A 16,776-nucleotide genomic window follows, 5' to 3' on the forward strand; every position below is an offset into this window, starting at 1 on the left:
ACGCCACCATCCACACTACACCAGGATCTCAAGTGGCTCCAACCGCCACATCATTCACAGCATAATATAATTTTAGCTTGAGATTTAGAAGGGAGTGCCAAACTTTCTTCAACCTTTCACATAAAGTAAGTTTGTAGATTCTCTTATCAAATGGACATGGGGGTGTGTGACGGCTCCCCTACAATTCAGCAACAGTAAGTAACTGAGCTGTGTGAATTTTTCAAATTCATTCAAAGAAAAAATATGTCTGGTCTTATTTAAGATGAACAATATAGTATTTTCCAGGGATATAACTATTTCTGCTGCTGTTTATCCAATATTATATCGCTGCATTAATTCAATTATTTGAATCGGGGTTAGTTGAACTTATTGAAATTGGTTTTGAGGAGAACACAATGTAAACAAAGTAGAATTTGAACGAAGAGGAACTGAACTGTACTGGAACTTAAAATTTCCAAGCATTCTTGGAGTTGAATACAACTTTACATAAATTATTTTTAAAACTCATGTCATTTGAAAGCACGTGGCATATTGAATTAGAAATGGCCAGGCAACTACAGTAATATCAGCAATCGTAATTTCTTTCTGTCAGATTACTCTCTCAAAACAATGAACAATTACGCGACGGACGTTGAAAAGCACTGTTTTATGATATAACTAACAATAGGCTAGTAAGTGTAATTAGGTTAGTTGTCACGAGTGTCTTTCGCCACGACTTTGAAAGACCGTGCTGACTGGGGTCTTTTAATATCCGTTCGAGTGACGTAATACCACAAAGACAGTTCTCTAGCTCTGGTTGCAGTTCTCAGTATGCTACTATTCCCAGGCAACATCCCATTTGTATTATGTAAAGTAGGCTACTGTATGCCTTTACATGGCAAATAAGTGCAGATGAGCACATCTCATTTTGTCGACGCAATGTTTTGTTTCAATTACGGGTATTCATCATGGAATTTGTAAAATATGCTGGCCGAGTGCGCGTAGGTTATAGTGAACCTTATAGTTTTTTTATTTTTTTTTTAAACTTTCCAGCAAGGTCCAGCAACAGACGAATTGCGTTCACAATTTCACATAGATGTTGATAAAATATAAACGGAACATGTCGTTATTACATTATTATGGCGCAACATATTGAATGGGCAGTGTTAATTCATGGAACTGCAAATATGTAGAAACTGAAGCAGGAGAGACGATTGGAAATATCGAGATAGTAGCATACAAATTCTGTTGCAGACCACGCACGGGCTTTTTGCTGACACACAGCGCTGTGCAGACCAGCTCGCAGATTTATTCCTCTTCGGCTCCGTGATGATGTAATTCTTTCAAGCACGCAACCTGCTGTATGTACATCCGGGTCCCTGTGCTATCGTTAATAGATGCAGGCTGAGGCTCTCTCTCGGAGGGGCTGGGGTTGAGCTCTAAGGTTAGGGCTTTTTTCCTCAAAAACACGCTGGCCAAATACAGCAACAGACTTGCTAATGAGATTCGAAAACATTTTGTCGTCGCCACCCATGTCAAAGTAATGCATCCCTGGCTCACCCAGAACGGAGAGCTAGTCTCTTTTTCAACCTGAATGCATTGAAGGCGGTTTCGCCCCCTCACTTAGCTATCGCTCGTAGCCTCTCTCTTTCTTTCGGTATTTCTCTTCGCGGTAGCGATTCCTCTCGCTGCCGCCGCCTTTGTGTCTTTTTTCATATAACGCAAAGCTCGTTCCGGATTTGGGTAAGTTGTGAAGTGCTCTAGCAGCACCATACTTTGCTTCGAAATAATATCGATAGCCGAGCTGCTAACTAGCTAGCTAGCAAGACGCGCAGGGTATATATTATAATGTAGGCCGTGTAAATACAATGGTAGGGGGCGCTTAGGCCTCGGGGACAGCAGGTCCGGGGCCTACTGACGCAGGGTGTTTATCTATGTGATATGGCTTGGTAGCTTTCTAGTTCGATAGGTAGCTAAATGGTTTTTAGCTTATATAAGATTTATTAAAGGCGTGTTAGTAACCTATTTCCGTATAATGGTAACGTTACGCAAATTTAAGAATTGTGTAACGCGAGTCATTAGCTAACGTCAGATTAGCTGACGACCTGCCGTACTCTCTTCGCCGTTGGTGATAACATAGCTAGCTAGCTAACCGTAGCAAGCTAGACAGCCTACTAACCTAGTCCTAAGTAACGTTAGGTAGCTAGTTTGCGGTCTAAGTTATGACTGCATCAAATGTGGGCCTCCCTGTGATTGACAGCTGTCAGGAGCTTTGGGTGCATAAATTACCCTGCAAGAGAAACTTGTTTTAAAAATAAATTAAACTCTTGTACTTGCTATAGCTCCCCAGCTAAGTTACCTTGCAGTCATACGCTCATTGTGACTGGTGTCAAAGTTCGTTCTCGTATTCACTGCTATAAAAATTGTGGAACAGTTAAACCTGTGGCCAGCTGTACACTATTTATAGCTAGTGAAAATAAACAGTAGCCTACATCATAGCCAGTTAGCCAGCCAACTTAGCTGGAGTCGCCTACTATTTTTCAGAAGTCAACAAAACAAGTTAACTGTAAGGTGTACGTTTTATATTTCGGATTTGTATTATGATACTTGTGGATTCCATTGTGTACCGCTGCTGTTTTAAAATACAAAATATAATTGCGTTTGCCCGGACATGGGTCTGTTTGCGAATGTTTAAGTTAATCGCCGTACGCTATCGTTTGCAATCGAGTATGCCATTTTTGCGTGCTGTAACATTAAATTATATGGAATGTCATTAGTGTATTTTCGTATTTGCAATGGATTATGTGTTTTCTTGGTTTATCGATTGTGCCAGTGTTGGGATAATTCTTGTGTGGTTACATGAGCCCTATGTAAAATTCTGTATGTTGTGAATTGGAATGCTACCTAGATTAATACAAAGTTATGTTTCTCATGCCTAACTATATTAAACAGTTGCCAGGGTTTATATCAGTGCTACAGCTATTGATGATTTTATAAACCAATAATTAATTTTTTTTTAAATAATCTGTAAAAACATTATTTTATTTTTTTAACAGCACTGACATTTGACACAGTTAAACATCTGAAGAATACTGTGACAGTCATTCTAGCCTTACAGTTCTTCAAGTGGCTTTGTTTATGAAGGATATTCTATTGGACTTCCGCCCACCCCCAAAACATTCAAACAAATAACTGTTGAGAGAAGGCAGCCCATTTATCTGCCCACAGTTTTGCAGTTTCAATTATTTTCCCATCAAAGCAATGAGCACCTTGCGTTCATGTGTGGACGGTTCGGGGACACGATTGGGATCTTAAATTATATCGATTTATCACTGCGTCAAATTGATTTTTTGTTGATTCGATATGTTCGATTAGTCGGATCAATTGCCGCAGCCCTAGTTTATTTGGCTTCTAACTTCCTGTTTCTTTTTTTGTTGTTGTCCCGCTTCCTTCCTTCCTCTCTTCTTGCAGGTCAAAGGATAGGTGAAAATGGGTGCTTTTTTGGACAAGCCAAAGATGGAGAAGCATAACTCTCACGGGGAGGGGAACGGCCTGCGCTACGGCCTGAGCAGCATGCAGGGCTGGCGGGTGGAGATGGAGGACGCGCACACGGCCGTCATCGGCCTCCCGCACGGACTGGACCCCTGGTCCTTCTTCGCCGTGTACGACGGGCACGCGGGCTCCCAGGTGGCGCGGTACTGCTGCGAGCACCTCCTGGAGCACATCACCAGCAACCCGGACTTCCGCGGCGCCGCCCCCGAGCCGTCGGTGGAGAGCGTCAAGACGGGCATCCGGACGGGCTTCCTGCAGATCGACGAGCACATGCGCGCCATCTCGGAGAAGAAGCACGGCGCCGACCGCAGCGGCTCCACGGCGGTGGGCGTGATGGTGTCGCCCAAGCACATCTACTTCATAAACTGCGGGGACTCGCGGGGCCTGCTGAGCCGCAAGGGCAAGGTGCACTTTTTCACGCAGGACCACAAGCCCAGCAACCCGCTGGAGAAGGAGCGCATCCAGAACGCCGGCGGCTCCGTCATGATCCAGCGCGTCAACGGCTCGCTGGCCGTCTCCCGGGCGCTGGGCGACTTCGACTACAAGTGCGTGCACGGCAAGGGCCCCACGGAGCAGCTGGTCTCGCCCGAGCCCGAGGTGTACGAGATCGAGCGGTCGGAGTCCGACGACGAGTTCGTGGTGCTCGCCTGCGACGGCATCTGGGACGTCATGGCCAACGAGGAACTCTGTGACTTTGTCCGGTCCCGGCTAGAGGTGACGGAGGACCTGGAGAAAGTCTGCAACGAGATCGTCGACACCTGTTTGTACAAGGTAAGGCCGGCCAGATAAGGACTGTTTGGTCAAGGAGATTTTTTTTTTTTTTTTGCAGTATTTACTGTAAGCAGGGCTTCATGTGCAGCTTAAACACACCGTGGCTCTCACTGCTAATGGACACGGCTTGCAGTTGGGAGAGGGGTCAATGGGCTTTTAACTTTGTTTGAAAACCCTTTGTTTGAAAAAGATATGGGGCGTTTTTTTAGCTAATGGGTGAACCAGTTTAGGCTTGAACAGGGATGGAAACGGCATTCTCGTTTCATAGCAGTTTCTGCCGTTCCAGGTCTTACGAGCGTTATGCTAATGTGCTAGGTGTAACCTGACTATTGTTGGCTTCGATACACCAGTGTACTTGTGAGTGGCAGAATGAGTCAAACTGCTGCGCATTGAGGGTGTTTTTTTTATGGCCCTGATGAATATTAAATGGGTTTTGAATCTCACGTCAGTTATTATTGGTTTGAGCCATTTTCTGTAAACCTCAGACAATATTTAATACGGGATTTGGAACCAGGAGGCGACAGCCACCGAGTTTTAGTGCCTTTCGTGTGGCTCTTTAACTTGCTAAGAGTTTCCTATTTGGCTTTTCAGAAAGGGAAATGGTTTGCGTTTCAAATGCAGCCCTGAGTTTCAGTCTTTAGAACAGTCACCTGAGGAGCCGTGGAACTGAACTGGATTGGAGGAATTGGTTGGAAGTGCTAACAGCCCTCTCCTCTTGTTGTTCCCCCTCTCTCTCTCTCTCTCTCTCTCTCTCTCCTGGAACAGGGAAGCCGAGACAACATGAGCGTGGTGCTGGTGTGCTTTCCTGGCGCGCCCAAGATCTGTCCGGAAGCTGTGAAGAGAGAGGCGGAGCTGGATAAGTACCTGGAGAACAGAGTAGAAGGTGGAGCATCCAAAAAGGCTAACAAATAGCCGTCTTACACAAGGCCTCTCACTCACACGGAGCTTTCCTATAGGCTTCCTGCAGCTGCCAATTAAATGCGCCAACAGTAACTTAGGCACAGTCCCGCATTCAGAGTTGCACTTTTTGACACCTGACTAGCTGTAGTCATGGGAGATGGATATATATTTAAAAAACTATTCTCTAAACAAGATACAAGTGTTGCACATGACATGTCTGTCGTTAATGTTTTCTAAAAGCTGCTTTAAGTAAGGGTAATGAAAGTAGCAAAGACACCAAAATGGAAGAGCCATTTTATATGTAATGAGTATGTTCAGCGTGGCCATCAAATATTATTTCAGTGTAATCTCACTTCCATTATGTATTATAATTCTTCTGCCATGAGAATGTATTTGATAACCGTTTTATTTGAATGTTTTAACATTTCCAGTTATAACAAAGTACAGAAAGCAAAAAAAATAATCGTAGTAACAATAACCACCTTGGAGGTTAGCATGTGGAAAAAGTAGATGGACATAATATATCGTTAGAGTTGCAAGATTTGGTGTTAGATGAGGTGGGGAATGAATGCATGTGAAGGCTCATTTTTCTTCTTGGCACTTTCTATTAGCTGTTACGTATTGCATTTTGTCGTGCAAAGAGATGCATGTGCTTTGCCTTTTATTTCTGCAGTTGTATTTTGATTGGTAAAAGTGGGCCTGGCTATCTAGTAGTCCAGTGTTAGCACTACAGACATACAAAAGGAAGTTTTTCCACTGTTTATGTTTCTAAGTGCTCAAGTCATAGTACATCTTAGACGCAGAACCGCCTGCTAACAAGGGGGCGCTTAAAAATACAGACAGTTTTCACTCGTAATGAAATTCAGTAAAATAAGCAGCATCCACTTTTTTAAATATTTAAAACATTGGGAAGATTTTTTTTTGCATTTTTGATGTGCAAAATATTTTTAATAACCTAGCCACAGAAGAATCCCAGCACATACTTTCTGCATGTGTTGCAAATTTTTATATCTGAAAAGTGACCAACTCAGTGCTTTATAAGTATGGGGAATGCCACGCATACCTGCCACCCCATTGTAAAGTTAATAGTAAGACAAAATGGTTGATTTAAAAAAGAAAAAGAAAAATCCTGATCATTTTTTAGTATAGATCTAAAATATGGCGCTGAGCTTGGCATGCCAGTTTTTTTGTATGTAAAAGGTAATTCTGTCTTTTTTTTAGTTTAACTGTAGACCTGGATGCATAGTTTTTATGGAAGGTGGCAAACGGGATTCTACGACAGTTCTAGAATTACTGGAAGCCTGAAATTCCCTTTCTACGTGCCATTTTTTGAAATGTTCCACAGGCAGTATTTGGAATTTGTTTCTGGTGTAACAGGATTTAGGTTGGCACCGTTCGTGTCGAGGCTTGACGCGTCCCGCGGTGCCTATTCGGGCGGCCACCGAAGGGTGTCAACGAGCGACGGTTGAGCGAAGCGTTTTTCCAATGAATGACGCGGCGTTTTCATTGGTCGACGCCGGCCAATCGGTGATTTGCAACGTCTGGTAGCTCCGCTCGTTTTCCCATAACCAGTATTAACCCTGGGGTAAAAAAAAAATGGAAGGCAGCTGCACTGGAGGTTTGGCTGGGACCCAAGCGTGACGTCTGCGCTTTCGCTATTAAACTAGGTGTGTCCCGACTTGTGCCGCTCTTTGCTTGTTCATTTTCTTTCGAGGCAAGGAAAAGGCGGGCTCGTTGAGGTCATTTGCTGACAAAGTCGAACACAAAAAACAGCGAATTGGCGAAACAACGTTCATTCAACGAGTTTATTTAATGTATGCGATAATTAAACGATTAAAAAACATGCTTTAAAGCAAAAAAGAATTTGGACAAACTTTGGTTTAAAATGGCACAATTCTTTAAGCTCTTGGAGTCTCTCTGATGCTGGTACTGACAAGCTGCTTCATGTTGCATATTTAATTTGCATCATACAGTCCTTCTAATGCTTCATGTCGGGGTGTGCAGGATTCTGTTGAATGCGTGAAGTCTTCAAACAGTTGATATGTGGCTGGATGGAATCCAGATTATTTTGAGTTAATCTGGAATGATATACCTGGAATACTGCTGCGAGAATTTTGCTTGATGACTTTGATACACATTATTTACACGAATTGTTAGCGTTGTGGAAGTAGCCTGATAGTTGTGGCGTCGGTTGGTTAGGAATACCATATTTTGCTGCACGTTCCTTTATCTTGGCATCAACACTAAAACCTGCAGATTACTGCGTTAGCTTTAAGGGCTGACCTTTGAAAGCCTTCAACACTTTGTGTTCACCTGACAATTCTGGGTACTACTCCGAAATCTAAAAGCTTTGTGCCAACAAACCTGACACTAGCACTAGCGGACTGTACATATTGCATCTGTATTTGTTTTTTTTTATCTACTTCCAAATATTCAGGAAGATTGTTCTTTATTATGTATTATTCATTGCACAGATCTTTATGTAAATGAGCTCCCATCTTGCACGTGTTTGTTATTTGTGTGCGGTCGAGTTGATTGCTCTACGTTTCATTTCTGGGGTGAACGGAGTTGCGCGTCGCATTAGAATTGCGGGCTGTGCCCCCCTTGCCTCCGCAGCACTTGATGAACGGCCCGGTCTTACCAGGGCTGCTGTTAAAAGTTTTGAAACACTATTTATTTTATCGCCGCTCACGTAGACTTTCGTAGGGGTTTTCCCGCTCGAGATGGCCGCCCTCGGCGTCTCCGTCCTGCGGGGTAGGCGTCGGCCGCAGCGCCCTGGCTACGGCCGACGCAGTGCTGCTGGGAGTATCGCGCGTTGTTGTCGGACGGATTTGCGCGCCTGATTCAGAGCCGTCCTGGTCACTCTGAACTGTGCTTCAGTGTATTTATTACCCCGTCTGAGGGCGGGGCTTTCAGATGACAGTGACCTCGGCCGGGATGGTTCGGAACTCCAGGTGACGACACAGCTCAGGAGGTAAGACCGATTGTCTGGCAGTCGGAGGGTTGCCGGTTCAAACCCCGCCCTGGGCCTGTCGAAGTGTCCTTGAGCAAGACACCTAACCCCTAACTGCTCTGGCGAATGAGAGGCATCAATTGTAAAGCGCTTTGGATAAAAGCGCTATATAAATGCAGTCCATTTACCATTTAGGTGAGATATTCTGCTTTGTGATGGCAAGGACTCGGGAGGGAAGCGCTTTTTACTACGAGACTCGTAAGGTTAGCTAAGGAAGAGAGAGAAGGTGGTGGAAAAGTATGCTGAGGTTGTGAAGGAATGCTGTGCTGCATCTGGACTGCGTTTGTTAGTATTTGAGGAAGATACCTCATGTAGCATGACATGCATAGTTTAAAAATAGCCTTAAAAATGCCTCTTTAATTTATACCCCTGGAAATCTGTGTTTTCATTGGTTCTTCGTTTGCTTGGTTACGCAATTAAAAATCTGAATTGTTATATGAAAGTATAGCAGTTGACTGGCGGTATGTGTGTTCTTGCCAATAGTCTGGGAATCTATTGAGAATTGATGACGTACCGCATAGGAAGAGAACCCTGTAACGTCGCCCAGTAAATAGACTCGTTCGCTAATGAAATGCTGGCTGAATCTATTTCAAAACAGGAGCTTAAGGGCGCTTTGTCACAGATACATTTTAAATGAACGCATAAACCATGAATAACTTACCAAATGCTAACTGCACATTCAGTTAGCCCACGCTCTTCCTTCTTTGTGCAATCATTTATGAGGTTTCCATCAAACTGCTTTTTTATGCAAATTTTGAATTTGCGCATAAGTTAACCTGAGTGGAAACGTCCGAAATATCGTAAAAACGTTTATACGCTTGGCCGAGGTTGAAAAATTGGCAGATAAAAAGTACAGATAAAAAAAGATGTGATAAAAGGTGATGGGAGCAGATTTTTTTGAATAAATGCCGACTTGACAGGGCCCTGAGTCACTTGGTTCCACTCCAGAAAGCCCAACAATTCTACAAAGCATTCTAAATTCTGAAATGCTTTACCCCGAAACAGCTGTGTGAAATGCCCGTGCACAACGGTCTCTGAGAACTGCTTGATGCGCCAGCATTCCCAGGCGTACGGTGGATTTCATGGTGGCGATATAGCCATCCGAGTGGTCGTTAAATAGACCGTCGCATGCCCTCTTCGATGTCTCTGGGCCGCACGTAATACGGCCTTGTATAACTGAGTGAGAGCTGTTATGATCAGTCTTCCAAGAGTGAGCCTGTCTTGCAGGCTTTCCATAACCGTGTTCGGCTGGCACTCTTGATAACATAACCTTGTCGCGTCCTCTTCAGAATATTCACATAACAGTGGTTGATGGAAACGCACACCGATTCGCGTTTTCTTTTGCCGACTTTTTTACGGAAAGTCGCTCGGCGTTTGCGAAACGTTTGGATGGAAATGTAGTTAGCGGTGCAGTTTGTTTCAGTGATTCAAGCAGATATTCTTTACAGGAATTGACACGCAGATTACCATTTTCAATCTGCGCCGCACTGACATGGGATATATCTTTCCAGTCATTGGATTAATACTGGTAAAGTATTTTTACCTTGCTGAGGTTCCCAGTGGAAAGCTTGGAGAACAAACAACCCTCAGCAAAGAGGCTATGGCTCGGTGATGCTCGAAAAGCTCACGGCAAAGTAGCAGCAATCGCTATTCTTCTGATCCGCCTTTCAAAGCATGTAGACAGTGGCGTTTCTTAGTTTCTTTGTAATTTTCTGTGTCTATAATGTAGATGTGAGTTTATCCATAGGCGTTCCTTGATGTATAAACACACAAATGAAAGATAGTACTTGAAGCAGCGGGGATATTCAATCGATATAAACACTCTTCAGGTTCACTCGCGTTAGTAATCCTGCAATGAACTTAGCCAGCGGGTTGAGATTCATTGACGACAAATGACATCGCTTCTGTGCTGAACTGACCCCACTGACACTTAGCAGGACCTCGCACCCAGTTTCATAAAAAAAGAAATACACTACTAATAAAAGACGATACACTCAGTTTATTCTTCAGTTTTTTTTTTCTTAACTGTATTTTAATGTTGTACCCTGATATGTAAGCTGTCTTTTGAACCACTTGATTTATATATCTAGTTTTTTATTTTTTTTTATTTTGCAATATCCTGACGTTTTTGTGGTCACGACTTTTTATATGCGTTTACTTGTGTGTGTCGTGTGGTCATGCCAAGGAAATTAAAACTGTGGAATTCCGACGTGTTGTGTTTCTGAACGCCAGACCTTAGACCCCGTTTCGTTTCGAAAAATCCTAAATGAAATGAGGTCCGAGTGCAGCCGTTGCCACAGGTGAACTTTCATAGAAGACCGTCAGGGAACTTTCCTGTCTTGAAACTCGTACCCAGACGCACCTCGTCTGTGTCAGATCCGATAGGTGTGTCTTTGAAACGGCAAACGGTTCCTGATAGGAGGGTTGCCCGTCTGTCCAGCTGTAGCTCCTGTAGCTTAGAAACGGGGGGGGGGGGGGGGGGCGGGGGGGGCCGAGCCCCGGGTCCCAATTTAAAAAAAATGTTTATACGTTCAGACCACAGCTTTCGAAATGTAGAGAACTGTGATGTTGTCATTTTTAGCTGTCACCGGTGATTCCAATAAAAGACATTTACTGAACATGTTCTGAGCTCCTTGGCTTTTTTTGTTGTCGTTAAATCCCCCGGGATCGAGTTTAGACGCGGCCTCCCGCGGTCACGCTAATACGCGGTTCGGCTGATATGCGACGTAGCGGCGAAACGTCGGGGGTTCTCGGGCCTTCGTTAACGCGATTGCGAACGCGCGCACACCCAGCGGTGTACCCGCGGCGTTCACGTGCCGATTTAAGGAAGCTCTCCTCCAGGCGTCCAAGCCCTCAGCACAGGCTGAAGCCCCACCCCCCCCCCCTTTTTATTGGACAGAAAAGCAGGGCCGTGTGCAGGCAGGCTGATGTCAGTATGAATCAGAGAGGAGACTCCCCCCCCCCCCACCCCCACCCCCGACCAATTGCCTCCAGCGGATAGGTGGTGACTCACATGTTGTCATGGCGGCATTACCACTGTCTGTGTGTGTGTATGTCTGTGTGTGTGTATGTCTGTGTGTGTGTGTGTGTGTTTAAGGGTTTCTTTTGTTGTTGCTATTTTTTTTTTTTCCCTCCGTAAATTGATGTGAATATTTTATGCTTGTGTGAGTCCACCCCACTTACCAAGAAGTCCTTCTGATTCCCAGAGATCATTAAGAAGCAGGGGGATGAAGGAGCGCCAGACTTAGTCCACGTGATGCGTACATTAGCCACGGAGAGCATCCCCAACCTGCCACCAGGGGGCGAACTGGCCAGCAAGTGAGTGACCATTTTTAAGTGTGCAAGATTTCTGAGTGAAAATTTAATTGCAAAAAAATAAATAATACATTTAAATACATGCAGTTCCGGTGGGGGAGGGAGAGCAGTTGTCGCGACCGAGCCTCCCCCCCCTCCCCCGTGCGAGCCGGCTTCAGGCCCGTAAAACCAGCGGCTTGGGTCGGCCCCCGGGCTGCGAGGAGGCGCTCTCGCCGGTCCCCCCCCCCCCCGCGCGGAAACGGCGGTGCAAACCGGAGCGGAACCCCCCCCCCCACCCACCCGCGCTTCATGGACTGCCGGGGGGGGGAGGGGGCGAAGGCTTTGACGGTCGCGCCGCGGCGCTTCCTGCCCTTCGCTTCTCCTCCCTCCCCCGCTGACACCCCCTCCCCCCCCCCCCCCCCTCCCCCCGCAGCTAAACCGCCACCTACCGAGTCCGCGCGCCTTTTTAAAATGGCCGCCCGGCTCGGATGGCAGGCTGCCCGGGCTGGTCTCGTGCCTCAGCTGCGGCGGAGCTCCAGTGTTTGCCTCTGCTTCAAAAACCCGCGCTGCCATCAGGCCCCCCGGATACACGGCGGAGTCATTAATGAATAACCAGGGGCTGATGACCGGGGACCAATGGGTGCCGGTGTCACAACCACTACCTGTTCTTTCACAGCGAGGCAATTAAACATTAAACACCGCCGAGACGTCGAAAGATGTTTCTCGTTGTGTACGGAGCACTCTGTGGTACCCCGCGTGGCGCTGGGATTGCGGTGCACCGCCGAGGTTTATTTACAGTCTTTACTGGTGCCCGGGCTCCCCTCTCTCTCTTGAGCTTTACACCTTTCAGAGAGGAGCACCGAAGCTCTTAACAGCATCGCAGTCCCCGGCTGTACCCTCGTGGACTCGCGTATGAAAGGGAAGGCGATCCCATCCCCCACCGAGGGTCAGCCCGGAGTCGCACTCTGTATCGATTTCCCCTTCAGCGATGAGAAAAGCATAAGCATTGGCAAAAAAAAAGAAAAATGTTGCCGGTGTATTTAATCCACTCGCTGCTTTGTCCTGAGATTTCTGTCCAATTTAAGCAAAGTTTTACCGTTTTTGTTTTTCAGACCTTGGCCCCTTTCACAGTATTACCTGTCTCCTTTAAAGTTCCAAAAAAAAAATTATAATAATTGGAAAATAAGTGTGTGTAATAAGTGTAAGCTTAGGGCTCAGCTTAAACAAGACTGAGTTGGCATTGTTGTGTGAAGGAAACTATTTTGTGAAGGAAAATATTTTGTGTAGCTTAAAATTGTAAAGCCAGTCAACCGATCCCTCGTAAAGTGATTGGCTGACTGGCAGGTGGGATATTTAGCATGTATTATTCACTGCAGAGCCCCTCAGACGGCGTTCAGCTGAAGGTTTTGTGTTGGTTTTTGTTAGCGCCGTGTTCCGGAAGCTAAGCTGTCTCCTCTGTTTCCCCCCTTGCTTTAGACGGAGCGTGGTGGAAGCTGTATATAATAGACTCAACCCTTACCGGAGCGAGGATACGGTAAGCTCCGCCCCCCCGTCTGCTGCCAAACTCTAGTCCCATCGGTGAGACGTCAGGCTAGTCACACAGTCACATTCACTTCAGCATCTTAAACTGCTACACTATCTTTCTTATCTGTATGTATGTGGATGTAACCGAAGTCAGTATGTTTTTAATTAATTAACCTGCAAAGATTTTGAGGGGTATGGCAACTCCCTCTTAATTGGGATTTCATGTTGTCTTTTTAAAGAGCACTGAGTAGACCCTCCATATCCCTAAATCCCCCTTCTAAGACGTATAACCTGGTCAGTAACAGGGGGACCAGCGACAGTCAGGGGGTTCCTTAAGGGCGGTCCTGTCTCAAAATCACCTCAGCACTTTCTGTTTGTATATTCGCTTCTGCCCCCGGGCCCCTTTATTTAAGTATTTCCGTGTCCATGCTCGGTTCCCGGATGGACGGCCCCTTGTTTCAGAGAGTCAGCTTTGCAAAGTGATGGGACGGGACGCGTTTGCTCTATTTTAACTGTGGAGTGCGAATATTACTGCTGGGGAAGTGAAACCTCGTGACCCCGTAAAGCCCATAGTCACGTGTTGTTGACCGGCCAATTCGATCGAAGCACTCTGGCGGCAAACCGCTTTTTGATTGGTTCACGGCGAGCCAATGAGCCGCAGCCTACGGTAGCTCCACCCATTACGGGGATGATGCAGGCTCTCTCTCTTTCCCTTCGCTAGCTTATGCGCCTCGCTGCAAAGTCTTCCTCTCGGTACTTAAGACCGTAAGACTTTTTCCTGCGGCGACTTCTGTCAAGAGCGAAAAGATTACAAATAAAAGCTATTTTAAGGGGGTTCCTGTTTTAAGCCCTTCGCGCGTCGTCCCTGGATTTCTCCTTGCAGAACGTTTCTGTTTCTGGGGACCGGTCAGCGGCCTTCCTGCAGTTAGCGGTTTCAGGTTAGCGGCCAGTGGGCTCTCAGAAACCCAGCCCATCCTTTGCCAACTTGAAACTTCTCTATGGGGAAAGGCCCTGTCCTCCCCGGCCCCCCCCCCGCCCCCCCCCCCCCTCCACTCAAACCTCCAGTATCGATTGTGTCGTTTGAGCGCGTCTGCACTCCAGTATTGATCGATCTGTTGTTTGAACGCGCCTTTGTGCGCGTCCCGATCGTTACTCGCCTCACCCTTTCTGGCACGTTTTCGAGACGGCTACGAACACAGGGGCCCGTACAGCGTCATCGCAGGAACCCCCTCCCCCTCCCCGCCCGCCCGCATGCCGAGAGCAAAGCTTTCTGATTGGATTCGCCCCTTGCGACCAAACCCCCCCCCGCCCGCCCCACCAGAACGCGTAGCACGCGGACCGCGTCCAGTTAGCGAGCGGGCTCTGGCCAGCCCTTAAGCGTGGTGGAAATGTGTGTTCTCGTAAACCAGGTGCATTCTGGGATATGGATAAACTGCTGTGCCTGGATGTTCCTCCGTGTCTGTAAAATGGCTCTCACTCCTGTTTTGTGTTTTTGTGTTTTGTTTTTTTTTTTTGTGAAGGACTCCGCCTCCACTGACGACATGTGGTAACGCAGCCCCACGCTTCGCCGTCGCGTTTTACACACAAGCCACCTACACCGAAACCCCTCCACAAACCCCCCCCCACCCCCCGAGACCACCCGCCACGCCCGCCCACCCGCCCGCCTGCCAGATTCTCTGTCCCTCCTCGCTCCTCCCGCCTCTCGTTTGTTAAAGAAGGGAACTAGCGGCCGAGGCGAATGGTGGGGGTTCGGAGGAGACGCTCGGGACCCGCCCCCCCCCCCCCCCCGCTGCCTGCAGTACAGCGACAGCCTGCCCAGGGAGCCGGGAGCACCTCTGTTCCCCCGGATTTATCTCTCTCTCTCTCTCTCTCTATTCCCCCCCCCCCGCCCCCCTTTTATTCTCCCTCCCTCCCTCCCTAACCCTGACCCAGGTAAACTGCAACCACCACCAAGTCAAAAAAACAACAATGTTTAATTATCTTCTTTTTTTTTTTGTTTTTTTGTTTTTTTGTTTTTTTTAATTGATTGAAATGATTCTTTGCTGTAATTAATCGGACTCGAGATTTATTGTGCGCGCGTGTTTGTGTGCGTGCGCGTGTGTGTGTGTGTGTGTGCGTGCGTGCGTGCTTGTTTGCGTGCGTGCGTGTTTGCGTGTGCGTGCGGGTGGGAGGGCGTTGTTTGTATTTTTCTTTTTTGTGAAGTGCAATTGTGCTTGCACGCGGAGAAGCGCCTGTATTTAACGCGGCTTGAGTTGGTTTCAGTAAAAACAAAAGGAAAACGAAAAAAAAAAAAAAAAAAAAAAGATGACCGGTATGCACTATCTGCCTTTTTTTTTTTTTCTTTTTTTTTTTTGGTCTGGACTGCAGCTCTGAGTATCTGGTCTGTGTGGCGAATACCGGCCTGCCCCCATCCTCCCGGGGCCCCACTTTCCCCTCCTCTTTTAGTTTGTGCACTTTAAAGAAACGGGTAAATTCTGCAAGTTCACGGCAAAGTGAGAGTGTAAGTCAGACAAAATCATGGCTTGTGACAACTGCAGGTTATTACTTCTTTTTTTTTTTATCGGTCCGTGGTTCTGTCGGAGCGCGCGCGCGTGTCTGTCTGATGAAAAGGGTTTTTCTTTTGTTGTCGCCGTTCCTTTCTCCCGCAGATCGGCCCGAGCGCGTCTTTGTTGCCGGCCGCGTTCTTCTTTTCACCCCCCCCCCCCCCCCCCCCGGAAATCGGGAAGCGCTTTTTAGATCTTTTATTTTGAATTTTTTTTCCCTTTCTCAGTTTTTGTTGACAACAGGGAAACCCCGTGTCTGTCGGCGCGTGTGTTTCTGTAAAAGAGGTCTCTGTGTGTGTTTGTGTACCTGTGTGCGTGAGTATGTGCGTGTGTGCGCGTGTGTGTGTGCGTGCGCGCGTGCGTGCGCGTGTGTGTGTGCGTGTGTGTGCGTGCGCGCGTGCGTGCGTGCGTGCGTGTGTGTGTGCATGTGTGTACGTGTGCGTGCGCGCGCGTGTGTGTGTGTGTGTGTGCGCGTGTGTGCGCGTGTGTGCGCGTGTGTGCGCGTGTGTGTGTGTGTGTGTGTGTGCGTGCGTGCGTGCGTGTGTGTGTGCATGTGTGTACGTGTGCGTGCGCGCGCGTGTGTGTGTGTGCGCGTGTGTGCGCGTGTGTGTGTGTGTGTGTGTGTGTGTGCATGCGTGCGTGCGCGTGTGTGTGTGCGCGCCGCTCTGCTGTAGCCGGCTCGGTGTCTGTCCTGGCGAGGAGCTCGTCATCCGCGGCCCCGCCCATTGCTGGCGTCCATCTCACACTTTTCTCTTCTTCATCGGGATGCTAAACTTCCATTCTGCCTCCACTGCATGTCTGTTTATTCGAGTGTAAATACAAGTGCATAAAGCACATACAGTAACGGTAGCTATACAAGGTTCTTTTTAAGAAAGATGGGTCCTCGCCTTGCTCTCTCTTTTTTTTTGGCCAGGAGGAATCAATAATGGTATAGTTGGGGGCACAAACCTTTACACACGCAGCATTAACCAGGATTTAGCTGATTTTAGTTTGTCAGGAAGTTGTCGTTTTTCCGGTGGACGGGTTTGGCCGTTGCGGTTGAGTGCTTTGACGCGCTTCCCAAAGCCCTGCTTCTGCGTCCGGCTGGAAAAGCAAGCCTCCACCCCCCCCCCCCCCCCCCCTCCCGGTTTTAACTCCTGAGTGTTACTCCCTGAGTGTAGAGCCCACCTCTGTTTTCGCAGCATCCAGGGCTGGCCATGG

General features: G+C 47.3%; 1 protein-coding gene across 3 annotated transcripts; it reads left to right on the plus strand.

Annotated features, from left to right (window-relative positions):
* Positions 1 to 1,336: 1,336 nt before the first annotated feature.
* Positions 1,337 to 14,826, plus strand: LOC118230824 (protein phosphatase 1A-like). Of its 3 annotated transcripts, none has more exons than XM_035424196.1 (6): positions 1,337 to 1,722; positions 3,451 to 4,302; positions 5,068 to 5,185; positions 11,422 to 11,533; positions 12,986 to 13,043; positions 14,554 to 14,824. In XM_035424196.1, the coding sequence occupies exons 2-6, from the start codon at positions 3,469 to 3,471 to the stop codon at positions 14,581 to 14,583; spliced, it is 1,152 nt and encodes a 383-aa protein (XP_035280087.1). In that variant the 5' UTR covers positions 1,337 to 1,722; positions 3,451 to 3,468; the 3' UTR covers positions 14,584 to 14,824. The 3 variants fall into 3 exon arrangements, with proteins under 3 accessions (XP_035280087.1, XP_035280089.1, XP_035280088.1); XM_035424197.1 differs by having other exon boundaries at positions 1,352 to 1,423; positions 14,554 to 14,826; XM_035424198.1 differs by lacking the exons at positions 12,986 to 13,043; positions 14,554 to 14,824 and having other exon boundaries at positions 11,422 to 11,537.
* Positions 14,827 to 16,776: the final 1,950 nt, after the last annotated feature.

This window comes from Anguilla anguilla, chromosome 6 (genome assembly GCF_013347855.1).
Source record: "Anguilla anguilla isolate fAngAng1 chromosome 6, fAngAng1.pri, whole genome shotgun sequence".
In the NCBI taxonomy this organism is placed as follows: domain Eukaryota; kingdom Metazoa; phylum Chordata; class Actinopteri; order Anguilliformes; family Anguillidae; genus Anguilla; species Anguilla anguilla.